Source organism: Adiantum capillus-veneris, chromosome 9 (genome assembly GCF_014529385.1).
Source record: "Adiantum capillus-veneris isolate H3 chromosome 9, ASM1452938v2, whole genome shotgun sequence".
Lineage (NCBI taxonomy): Eukaryota > Viridiplantae > Streptophyta > Polypodiopsida > Polypodiales > Pteridaceae > Adiantum > Adiantum capillus-veneris.
This window is the reverse complement of record NC_140939.1, coordinates 153,687,227-153,700,023: the sequence shown is the minus strand read 5'-3', so window position 1 is coordinate 153,700,023 and position 12,797 is coordinate 153,687,227. Positions and strand designations below refer to the sequence as shown.

The 12,797-nt window shown below is 42.6% G+C and overlaps 1 protein-coding gene across 1 annotated transcript in view; it reads left to right on the top strand.

Annotated features, from left to right (window-relative positions):
- Positions 1–8,920, top strand: part of LOC147451418 (uncharacterized) — a 37,047-nt gene extending 28,127 nt beyond the window's left edge. The window contains exons 10-14 of the mRNA XM_086520326.1: positions 4,688–5,047; positions 5,125–5,362; positions 5,451–7,951; positions 8,035–8,159; positions 8,489–8,920. Coding sequence (XP_086376452.1) covers positions 4,688–5,047; positions 5,125–5,362; positions 5,451–7,951; positions 8,035–8,159; positions 8,489–8,723 — 3,459 coding nt within the window. The 3' untranslated portion in view covers positions 8,724–8,920. The remainder of the gene's footprint in view (positions 1–4,687; positions 5,048–5,124; positions 5,363–5,450; positions 7,952–8,034; positions 8,160–8,488) is intronic.
- The last annotated feature ends 3,877 nt before the right edge of the window (positions 8,921–12,797 follow it).

The following is a 12,797-nucleotide window of genomic DNA, read 5'->3' as shown; positions in this document are numbered from 1 at the left end:
ACTTGGCATAAAGGATAAACACCAATCTCCAATTAGAGTTTGAGAGAGAGAGAGAGAGAGAGAGAGAGAGAGAGAGAGGCATATACATGTAGAGATATAGCAGTCTCTGAATAAGCAATGGAAGCCACCCCATATCTCGTAGTGCACTAAGCATTGACATATATAATGCATCTCCGTCTCTGGCTTTGGCATAGGCGGCATATCCTGCTGGCTGTTGGTATCCCTCTGAATCTATCAGTCTCAATCTCAAGCTGGTGAGAAGATGTCCGTATCTAACCAATGGCACACCGTAACCCATGAGAAAGATGTGTATCCATATAGCTGGGTCGAATCACAAACCCATCCCCTGTGAGTTAGAGAAGATGCTCTTAAAGAAAGACATCTTCATCCCGGTTCTATCCATGTCCTCCTAGTGTCCAACTGGGTCAAGTCCTAGCAAATGAGCCTAGTAATCTCCACCAATGTAAGAGACAACGATGGTGCATCAAGGGAGTACTGGAAGGGGGGTAAGTTGTTCATGCTGAAGCCATGTACCTGGAACCATGATGACATCTCGACATACCTGCATGATGTGTCCCCCTGTGAAGGTAACTGTCTGGAGGACTCAAGGGCCAATCGGGGCATATCTATCTAGAGAGAGAGGTGTAGCATGTAGGGATTATGGGAGACGAAAGTACCATGTAGAGCTTAAGGGAAAGAGAAGCAGCATTGGAGCTTAAGGGAGAGATAAGTAGCATTTAGAGGGTAGTGGTGATGGAATCGTAGAGGCTTCTTGGGCTGGGATTTTTAGAGTAATTTCAGCAATGAGGTGATTCCCAAAATGAGGGAAAAAGAGCTGCTTTAATAGATTAACCTCCCTCTTGAAGAAGGAGGTTATTTGGTAGCACTTACACAAGTGTCTTGCCACTTGTCTAACAAGATAAACTATCTTTGACAAGTGTCCTGTCACGTGCGCACTGCACTTGCACTACGTCGACAAAGCTTCTGCTATAGTCTAGCATCAGTCTTAGTTAGCTTAGGATATAGCCTGGCATTTTGTGAGCCTCTAGGACGTGCACGATCAGGCAGGTCATAGTTACATACCCTCACTTGCACAGTTAAGTCACTCAAGCATATAGGCATATGAACAATCACTTAAGTCATTTATTAATAAGTGACTTTGAAATGACATTTATTAAAAGTAGGTAGGGCAAATGGTGAAAAGACCTATAAAAGAAGCCCTTTGGGCACTAGAGAAGGCAGGAGAGGCAGAAGAAGACCGCAGTACCTCTTCTCAACAGTACCCATCAGCCATCAGCATTTTCAGCCCAGAACACTCAATGTTTTCAGCATTCAGCCCGATCCTCATCGCAGTACCCTCAGCGTTTTCAGTTTTCAGCTCATCGTCGTTCCTGACGATAGCAGATCAGCCCATAGCCTCCTCCTCCTCGTCGTCGATGAGACACAACACCAAGCATCTCTAGCAGCATCCCTTAGCACCTCAGTAGCACCTTTAGTACCCAGCAGTACCCGTAGTATCAAGCACCGCAATACCCTTCAGTATCTTACTATTACCAAGCATCTGCATCAAGCACCAATCAACACCTCCGCATTAGCATCTGAACATTTAGCATCATTGTATCAGCTTTTGTGCAAGTAATAAAGCAAGTACTTACTCTGGCAACAGAGCAAGGGGACCCTTGAGGGTGGTTGGGACCCGACATGCAGTGTCGTCTCTCTCTCTCTCTCTCTCTCTCTCTCTCTCTCTCTCTCTCTCTCTCTCTCTCTCTGTGTGTGGATGTGTTCACAGGTTCAGTTTCAGGAGCCTAGGACGAAGCTCTGGCTCTTTGACACTCTGGTGGCTTCTGCATTACTTTATGGAGCTGAGATCTGGGGACCTTCATTAGATCATCACGGGAGGTCAGACCGCAGTGATGGATAGGGGGACAATGGAGAAGCCTCTGGTCTCTATGATCTCGCGGCTCATTAGAGCCAAGGCCTCAGTACCACGTGCTATTGTTCGAGCAGAGCTAGCTGCCCCCCCACTAGTGGTTGAGGCGCTCACCAGATCGGTCTCCTTCATACACCGCATGTGGGAACTTCCCAGAGACAGATATGCCCGTCTTGCACTTGAGTCCTCTCGACAGTTAGCCATGCAGGGAGATACAACATGCTGGTATGGGGAGATGACATCATGGTTTCAGGCGCATGGCTTTAGCATAGACAGATTGCCTCCCTTCCAGTACTCACTAGATGCACCCTCTCTGACTCTTACACAGTCCGAGATCACCAGGCTCATCCGCCAGGACTTGACTCAGCTAGACACCAGGAGGACATGGATACAGCCAGCACAGGAGCTGGGCACGAAGATGGCTTTCTACAGAGAGCATCTCCTCCAGCTTACGGTTGATGGCTTTGTGACGAGGCCGAGATACATGGACACCCACTTGTCTCATGGGATACGATGTGCTATCGGCCAGATACGTACATCTTCACACCAGCTGCGGATTGAGACTGGGAGATACAGCGGAGTACCAACAGAGGCCAGGACATGCCCCCTGTGTGACATCGAGCCTGAGACAGAGGTGAACTACACATGCCACTGCCTCGTCTACTACGAGATACGAGGCCACTTCCATTGCTTGTTCAGAGAGGGCTTTGGACCATTCTCCAGAGTCATGCAGTACGAGGATCAGAGATGCTTGGGTTTGTTTTTGCTCGAGCTACGCAGACACAGAGAGAGCTTGATGAGAGGAGAGGCTAGCCAGTCCCAGAGACAGATCACATATTTCTTTAGAGCTGCCACTGGACACCCGGAGGAGTTACTACCACAGCAGAGCTCGTCGTCTCACACCAAAGGCACACTGATCGACCGAGCGACTGAGCTTGGAAGATCCAGACGCCCACGACTGTGGAGGACTACACAGCATCGACAGAGGCTGCATCAGAGGATTCGGATCACTTTGGCTCGACATGCACGACGCCCGGTCAGACTACTGACCATGGAGGAGATTGATGAGATCCGCCAGCGACCGATGTTGGATCTCTTGTGATCTAGCTATCCCAGCTAGCTGATGTTCACACCTAGTAGTTTAGGATTCCATAGTATTTTATTGTGACATTTGTCATTTCATTTTTGTCATTGTTGTCATCTTGTTACTCTGACTCCGACTTTGTATCAGATCCACCACATTGTAACTTTCTGGTCTCATAGGTCACTTTGGCCTTTTGAAGATGTTAATATAACATTTCATTTCATTTCATTTCTCTCAGTTCAGTTTAGTTCTTTAAAGTGAAGTAAAGTAACCTTGTGTTTGTGTTGAGTACTAGATCTGAGCTAAATCCTTAAACACTTCCGTTGCACCTGACATGTCCTTACATGCCTTAAGTGTCTTGCCTTTTGTAAAAAGAAAAAGTGAATTGTCTTTTGTCTTTGACAAGTGCCCTTACACATGTAACAAGTGTCTTGATACTTGTCTTTTTTTGGATTACTCCTTCCAGATTCTTCTAGACCTTGACTAGAATCTTCCAGAACATTCTAGAATTGGTGGAAAACTGATTAAAAAAAACATAAATATGGGAATCAAATGAAAGCTCTTTCTAAGTAAAATACATAATGCTCAAGCATTTTCAAAACAGCACTCAATGCAAGTCATCATGCATGTTTTACTGTGCGCGCGCGCCTCAGGTGGATTCTATTTGTTCCATACACACATGTCCATCTTCATGCTTTTCAAGCATGTCAATGGCCATTCATACTTACCCACTTAGGGATAGAAGTATGTCTAATCAATCATGGTTTCATAAACACAAGAACACACCTAGTTTTGTAATCTTTCAATCGGAAAGACAACATATGTAATCTTTCATAAATTTCTTTGATTCGTGTATAAAAGTTGATGACAGCGGGTATAGAAATAGGGACCAATATATGCTCCCACACACACAAGGTGAATACAAAGGCCCACACGGAAGGATACAAAGGTCCACAAAGATGGAGTGATGTGTTGTGGACTCGATTCAAACATAAAGGTGAAATTGATTGAAGGTCATCACGCAAGTGAACCGTTCACCTCATGAGAAAGATAACGATCTCCCCGGAAAGCTGGTCAAAGACTATAGGTCCAAATTCCATTGCACCACCTCTCATGTGGGCAAGGGATCTTGTTGCTGAGCATGCACAAGTTGCCCCTCACAAGGACCAAATCATTTGCCCTCTAGGTCCCAAGACAGTATCCCAAGTAAGTTTTTCTTCCTGGAGGCTCTAAGTCTACAGACACTCAAAGGTTGCTCCAAGCAAAAAAAGCTCGTCGTCTCACTGAAAATATGAATAGCCAATAGTTCCAACTTTGGCATATCGATAGTCGTATGGAACTCTCCTAGTGTATTTAAAGTCCTGTATATGCCTTCTTTTGTAGAAAGATCAAAAGGAGTCTCTAATTGATGTAAGCTTGAATATCCCTGTAAAGCATTCTGCATGGAAAACGTAGCATGCTCCAATCCATCACTTTCTGGGATACATTTGGATAGCATGGATCAATTAAATGCTGATAGCATAGACTAGGAGGGAGAAAAGTCCCTCCTTTGGTTAATACTCGATAATCTAGCAAAATTAGCCAGATACCATAGGCTCACCAAGAGAAGGCCTGAAATCTTTTTTATGCATTCAGAGTAAATAGTACATCTAACGCCTGATTGGGTAATGCAGGACGTGCTTATGTACAACTTCTTCACGGGCTCTTCCCTGCAGAGTAATTGGAGAGTAATTTATGACTACATGTATAAAAATAATCTTATGACGGCTCATGATCCAACAAAGAGATCTTATCCTGAATTTGATGTGCATAAGCACAGTTTGCTCTGCAGTGAGCTAAAACACATTTATGTTGCAGTCACTAGAGCCAAACAAAGACTGTGGATTTACGAGGAGAGTGATAACTTTTTTCAACCTATTATTGATTATTGGATGTGTCAAGAATTGCTTGAAACCAAGCTTCTCGATGTAACCTTTATCTCACAGATGGCAGCACAGAGTACACCCGATGAATGGAGAAAACGAGGCTTTGAGGTAGCTATATTGATCAGAAAATGGTTAGAAATTATATAATCTAGGACACCTCTCATAAACTGAAATTGATTAAGCAGGTCTTAGACCAGCAACAATATGACATGGCTATTTTGTGCTTTGAACGTGCTGGAGACCAGCATAATGCTGACCTGGCAAAGGCTGCTAGTTTGCGGCAATTTGGTGAGAAGCAACTGAACATAAACAGGGGCGTTGCCATAGCCAACCTTCGGAAAGCCTCAGAGATGTTTCTAACCCTTCAAAGGCCTGATATAGCTGCAAGATGCTGTATTAAATGTGGAGACTATCATAAAGCTGGTGAGCAGGATTACTACTCAAAATGCTCCCTGTATTATACAATATTAATATCTGGTTGCTGACAACAAACCAACTTTTTTTTATGCAGGTCTTATTTACAGCAAACATTGCAAGCCTCAGAGATTTGAGGATGGAGGTGATTGTTTTCTAGAAGCAAAGAGCTGGGTTGAGGCAGAAAATGCTTATTTTGAGGGCAAATGTGTCAAGAAATGCCTGGATGCATGCTTCTTAGCCAAGCACTATGAAAGAGGGCTTACATTCATCTCACAGTGGACTGAGGGTCAGGGCATCACTGTCGAGCAAATACACGTGTACCTTAAAGAGTGTGCCGCAATCTTTTATCATCAAGGAAAATTCGACCTTATGATGATGTTTGTCCAGGCTTTCCCAGATATTGAATTGAAGCGAGTCTTCTTGAGGGAGAAAAACTGCCTTGCTGAGCTGTTAAGCATTGAAGAGGCTGCAGAAAATTATCTTCAAGCTGCCGAATTAGCAGAACTGACAGGAGAATTTCTTCGTATGGCAGAGCTCCTAGAAAAAGGCAGAAAATACAACAGTGCAGTGAGGGTTCTGCTCTTTCTTATTAGAAAAGATTTTTTCTGGGGTGAACAGAGGAAAGGATGGCCTCTTCATCTTCAAGCTATTAAGAAGCCCGAAGACCTGCTTCAAAGAGTCCAAAAACTGGCAGCCCTGGCCGAGGACAGTGTGCGGCAAGAAGTAGAGCTTGAGATCCTTTTGCTCTTTGAAAAGTTTCAGAGTCTGGAAGATCTTATTGGTCGCAGTCAAGACTCGTGCACCTTGAAAACCAAGCTGTTCACAAGCTGGAAAGGCATCAACACAGTTTTCAAAATCTTCGTGAGCAATCAACCCACCAAGAACAAAAACCTGAATTCAATAGAAAGTTTTCAGGCAGGCAATGCTCTTTTGCTGAAGCTTGTGAGCCTTTATGTTGAATGGAAAAAGGTCATTTTGCACTGTAAAGAGGTTGTCTGTGGAGACACCAAAGACAATGTTACCAGAGAATTTTGTTATGACTTTTTCGCAGTGAGACCTGGTAAAGAGGCCCAGGCCTGTGTTGTTCACTGTCATGAGGCATACTGGTTTAGGGGCTACAAAAAAGGTAGGGCACCTGTCGAAATTCCTAATCAGGAATTTTCAAAACTTACCGCCCGATTCTGGGACGAGCAGGTGGAAGAAACTCTTAAAAGAGTTGTATCAACCATTTCAAACCACTTTACTGCTCATAATGAATCATTCCAAAAATTAGACCCAGTCAAGAAAAGTAACCTGCTTCTAGATCTAGTAGAGGTAGCCAACAAGGTGCATTCTTCTCAGGGCACTCAAATGTTGACAAACACTTTTCAGAGAGAGATGGAAATGCTTCTTTGGCCACCTCTCAGACAAGAAAAGCAGATGCTTTTGGTTCAGAAACTTCGCATGTCTGCGAGAGTTGTGGCATTCCTTGACATGACTGCAAACAATAGCACATACGTACAACAAAGATCTCACACAATGGAAGAGACTGCAAGGTTGCAGTTGATGTTTCCGTTTCTAAGTGAGGAATGGAAATCCAGCAATTTAAACAGCTTGGTCCAAAAGATGGAGTTGTGGAAAGATGTAGACATGTGGCCTTCTGAAGTAACTGGGAATGCTGAACTTGCAATCGATGAATATATGCTAAAAACTGGAGAGCAACTACTGCATATTTTCACTTTGCGACACGAAAGGATGAAAAATTACATTAACCCATTGACGTTTTTGACATTAGTGGAGAAAGCAACGGTAATGTCATGTGCTTATGATACCCTGCTACATGGAACCCTGCTGCCACTGACATTGGTTACTGACTTCATGTGTGGAGAGTGGCAAGAAAGAATCAACAGAAAAATTCTTGCCTCTGAAGCTACCACTCACCAGAAGTTGCTTGAGCTAATCAGAAACTTTGCCGAAGTCATAATCAAGCTCCTGGAGTTCAGAAGAGTAGGAGTTTCAGACTGGTTCACACCCGTGGGAGCTACTGGGAAAGCAGAATTACCACTGATGGTGCAGCGCCTATTCACCGTCCTGATTGTGATCTGCATAAACTCGAGAGAGCTGGACCTAAGAGTTCACATCATGCACATACTACAACAGAAATTTGAAAGAAACTTCCATATACTGCAATATCTACCAGACATTTACAGGCTAGAAATCAGGAAAGCCTGCCGTGGGTTTAACCCAAGAAGAATGAGCATGGTGGGCCTCAAGCGTGCTTTTGCAATCTCTCTCTCAAGTATGGGGGACACTTTGGTGATGACTAGAAGGTGTAACGAGCCCTGCTGTTGCAGGCCATGGCATGGTGTCAAAACTGTTGACATGGTTGCAAGCACCAGTATTTTCAACCAGCTCGCAGCTATAGGAGGCATTGATCTTTTTAACGCACAATTGGAAAATTGCTCCACATCTATAAAGACATGCCATATATCACCAGGCCATCCTGAAAAAAGTTATTTTGAGCAACAGCACAAAACCAAAGCAGGTCAAGAAGGAACTGTCGCTGGACAAGACATCTCCGGTGGATACTTCGAAAGAGAAGCTTACACCCGCAAGGTATTGGAAAAACTGGATTTCTTATGCATGACAAGAGGTGATGGTGATGTTGTGAACTTACAGCATATGCCATTTTTAATTAGGTGGATGAACTTTCGTGTATGCCCAAAGATGCAATGGTTGCAGAAGGAAGCAATGATCAGAGGCTACATGAGCTACTCGATACTAGAGGGGAGCTGCACCAAGAATCCTCCAGCTTAAACCCAAGGTATGGCTTCATTAAGTCAAGTGTTGGCAACCAGCGAACCCACTTTCCTTTTCAGTTTGTGAAAGCTACCCACACACCTGCACTCTCTCTCTCTCTCTCTCTCTCTCTCTCTCTCTCTCTCTCTCTCTCTCTCTCTCTCATAGGTCACTTTGGCCTTTTGAAGACGTTAATATAACATTTCATTTCATATTTCTCTGTCTCTGTCTCTCTCTCTCTCTCTCTCTCTCTCTCTCTCTCTCTCTCTCTCTCTCTCTCTCTCTCTCTCTCACACACACACTCACACAGTTAAAACAGTCTTTGGAGTAATTGCTTACACGATGTCTGCGCAGCCATGAGAAGCACCGTGCGGATGACAAGAACGAGACCAAAGCTGGATCAGGAAGTGGGGATGGACGAGGCGCTGCGGCCGCAGACACTTTGGATAGTGACGATGATGTCGCAAAAGGAGACACTGCTCCGCAGAACGAGAACCAGCCACAAAGTAGTAGGAAAAACGGACAGAAGAAATCGAAAAACGGACAGAAGAAATCGAAACACAAGCAGAGCGGAAAACGAAAGAAGTAGCATGTAGCCATTGCTAGGAGTATGTCTGATAATTACAATAGCTATTTAGAGACCAAAATTTTGAATATTCTTAGAATCTTATGTATATTTCATGTTATTTTGTTGAAAAGTGTAAACCTCCAAAATGAATTTTCCCAAAAAGAGCATTGAAAAAACATTCCTAAAAAATATTGATATTTGAGTTGCCTTTTTAGTGAGGATACTATTGCAATGTCTAAATATTCAAAATGATCCCTCCCCAAAACTATTCAAAAAAGGATTACCTTTAACAAAACGTCTCAAAATTGGCTCCTTTACCTTAGACTTGGAATTTACACTCTTCACTCACCCACATGTAAAGTGAGTAGGTGATACTATTTTTGTAAAAGAAATTAAGAGGAGAATAAAATGAAATGCCAGGCGCCTCCGCTTAAGAGAGTAAATTAGGAGAAGGCGAACGCGACTCTCTCTCTCTCTCTCTCTCTATATATATATATATATATATATATATATATATATATATATATATATATATATATATATATATATATATATATATATATATATATATATATATATGTATGTATGTATGTATATGCAGTTGACATTCGGAGTCTCTCCCTTCTTTCGCATGATAATCTCTCTCTCTCTCTCTCTCTCTCTCTCTCTCTCTCTCTCTCTCTCTCTCTCTCTCTCTCTGTGTGTGTGTGTGTGGCAACCCCTTTCCGTAGGAATCATGCAAATACCATCTTCGGGCAGAGACGTAGAAGGTGGGTGAGGTGCAGGGGAGGAGGTTGCATAAACCGACGGAGACGGGCAAAGCAGAGGTCTTCGCATAGAGACACGAAGATGGAGAAGGTGGGCAAGGTGCTGGGGAGGATGTCGCTCAGCCAAAGGAGATGGGGGGGATGGAGAAGGTGGGTGGTGCTACAGGCGAGGGCATTGCCGAAGGCAAGCTGAGGCACAGATGACGAAGGGAGAGGACATAGATGGCACAACACGAGTTGAAGAAGCACAGATGACGAATGGTTTCTTTTAGGGGGAATCTTCTTAGTAATGCTTTTTTTTAATGCAGCGCTATTAGGGTCAAGATGAATAACAAGGCAAATTTCAAAATGTACCCTCTAAAAAAGGGTGCCTTTTCGATAGTGAGAGTTGGGCCTAAAATTAGAAGGTTAGTGCTATTGTCACTACAACACCTTTCCAAGGAGTTTTTACCCTACTAGAGCAAGGCTAGGAAAGTGCTACCTTTCAAAAGAATTGCAGAATATCTGAAAAGATAGTTGTATGCCCTTCTAATTTTTGTCAAATGAAAAGAGAAATTTCTTAATGCCTTTAGGATAAAAGTAGAGTCACCCTTCAAATTTAAAGGCAGTAGATAATAACTCTCTATTAGTTTACCCCTCTTGAATGTTTGCGCATACCTTTAGTACAATTATCAATAGTAGAAGGGAGGGGGAATATCTCCATGAAGTTACCTTCTCTTGTGTGGGCATACCATTAGTACAATCCTTTGTAGCTCAAAGGATAATTCATGATTGTCACTTTGACGTTTTACAAATTTTGAGCCATGATACATTACTATGTCAATATGAGAATGCCATCATGATAGAGTGTCTTTCTTGAAGGATATGGATACGAGAAAAGTGTAAGGGAAGAAAGATGGAGTCTCGACTCGTTAGTAAAAAAGGCGCATTAAAAAAAAAAACCATAAACATGAGGAATTCTACTAGAAGGAAGAAAATTTACAAACAGTGGCGTCAACAATGCCACTCGATATAGGATGAGATAGAAAGGGGGAGCACATGAGTAGGGTACAAAGCAAATACATGGGCAAAGCACATAGACCGACAAGGATTGAAACATAGCAATTAGGTAAGTAGGGGGATATAGGGACATGGCATATAGGCAACCTTCATAGAGATAGGGAGGATCCACCAATAGAGATCATGAGATGGCCAATACAGCGTCGAATTCAGCCTGAAATTTTCTTTTCCCACTCATGTCTTGTCAGGAACTTGTCCTGAAAGGAGCTGCGAAGCTAGATTCCCACTTACAACCTTCGGAATTTCTTTCTTAGACCTGTAGACCATTACTTCATCTTTAGCAATAGAGAGAGCATGCAAGTTAACATCGGGATCCTTCGGAATTGCTTTCTTAGACATGTGGACCGTTACTTCATCTTTAGCAATAGAGAGAGTATGCAAGTTAACATCGGGATCCTTCGGAATTGCTTTCTTAGACATGTGGACCGTTACTTCATCTTTAGCAATAGAGAGAACTTGCAAGTTAACATCCAAAAACAATATTCTCAAACTTCGAGTCTGGTAAGGCTCCTCGATATCAAGTAGTTTCTTTGATGCCAAATGACCCAAAGAAACTCTACTCTGGCCTTCTTTTAAAACAAGCTTGTAATGGAAATGGCCTATGAACTTTGAGAATAGTGGAATTAAGAGAATTAGAGTGAGCATTTTTGTGAGACTACTTTGAGAACATAGAGGGTGAACTTAATTAACGGTAGCAACATAACCATAATACTTAATTAACTTGGCATGAACAATACTTTTGCAAGAGAGAGAGTTTAGAGAACTTGACAAACAATTGAGGACTAGATTTATGTGGAGCCGGTCTTCCCTCCAATAGGCTTTTGTATTATAGATTCTCCCATCAACAGAGACTTGGTACAATACAATCTTTGTGTTCCTTGTGATGTAGTGATGCAATGAATATGGAAAGCTTTATGCATCACGAGCATAACATAATCTTTGAAAAAGCATTAACCATCCCCGGCCTTAGTCCCAAGGCCTCAAACACCTTCAAAGGTGGAGAGAGCTAGCGGGGAATGAGGATAGCGAAGAGGAAGAAGAAACATTCACAAGAGAAATAAATAGTTCCTCACTTATCATCACTCTTCTTGCTTAGCATATATAATAGCATAGTAATGAAGATGGAGAAGATTGCAAGCTTAAGCATTGAAGCATGGCTTTTGGTTGGATTTGCATTCCATAGCCAAGAGTGTTGGTGTAGGCTCTCAACTTTTCAACAAGCTTGGAGAAGGAGATGGAGCTCTTGCACTTTGCACTTCACACAATGAGTGTGTGTGTGCGTGGGGGGGGGGGGGGGGGGGGGGGGGGGGTGGGGGGGAGAGTATACCCTACAAGCAAGCCCCCAGCTTCCTTGGTCGACCCCTCTTCTTGCTCATGATGGAAGCTCATTAGACCCTTCAAGCTTGGCCAATCACATGCAGAGTGCATATCAAGCAAGCATGCTAGCATTGGGACACTTGTCCCCCCTTTTTCCTTTGAGAGAGAGGACTTGATAAATGCATACACAATTAATCAGATTAGCTAAATTATCATTGGACCCTTGAGGGGTCAACCAATAGGCTTTAGGTACCTTATGAGGGAAACATGGAGAGAAACTTGACATGTGTCCATGTTGCTTCATTAGGCAAGGCTTGACTTATGTGAGGGTATGTGTGTTCTCTCTCTAGCTCCTACAATGAGGGCTCCCCCCCCCCCTCGTGCAGGGATGTGCTTTGACTTTGTGGAACACCTCAAGCCCCTCAAGCACCTTAGTCATGGACCATCTTAGCACCTTAGTCATTAAACACCTCAAGAAAAACCAAAGAGAGAGAGAGAGGGGGGGGGGGAGAAGACGAAAGAGAGAGGTAAGGGGAGAAAACAACGAGAGAAAGAGATTATGTTAAAATTTAAATTAGATTAAGTTGGATTACATTTTTATTTATGTTTATGTTGAGTTTAAGATTAGGTTAGATTTAGATTTATGTTAGATTAGATTTAGGTTTATTTAGGTTAGAGTAGATTAGATTTATGTTTATTTTGAGTTAGATTTATGTTAGATTAGATTTAAGTTTATATACGTTAGATTTAAATTTACGTTAGATTAGATTAGATTTATGTTTATTTTGAGTATAAGATTAAATTAGATCTAGATTTATGTTCGATGGACTAGCTATTTTTAGATTTAGGTTAGATTTTAGTGCATGTCAATGAAAGTGCGCTTTGCATGTCAATGAAGGTGCACTCATGATGTTAAGCATTGTATGAAAAACACTTGCTCATATGAAAAACA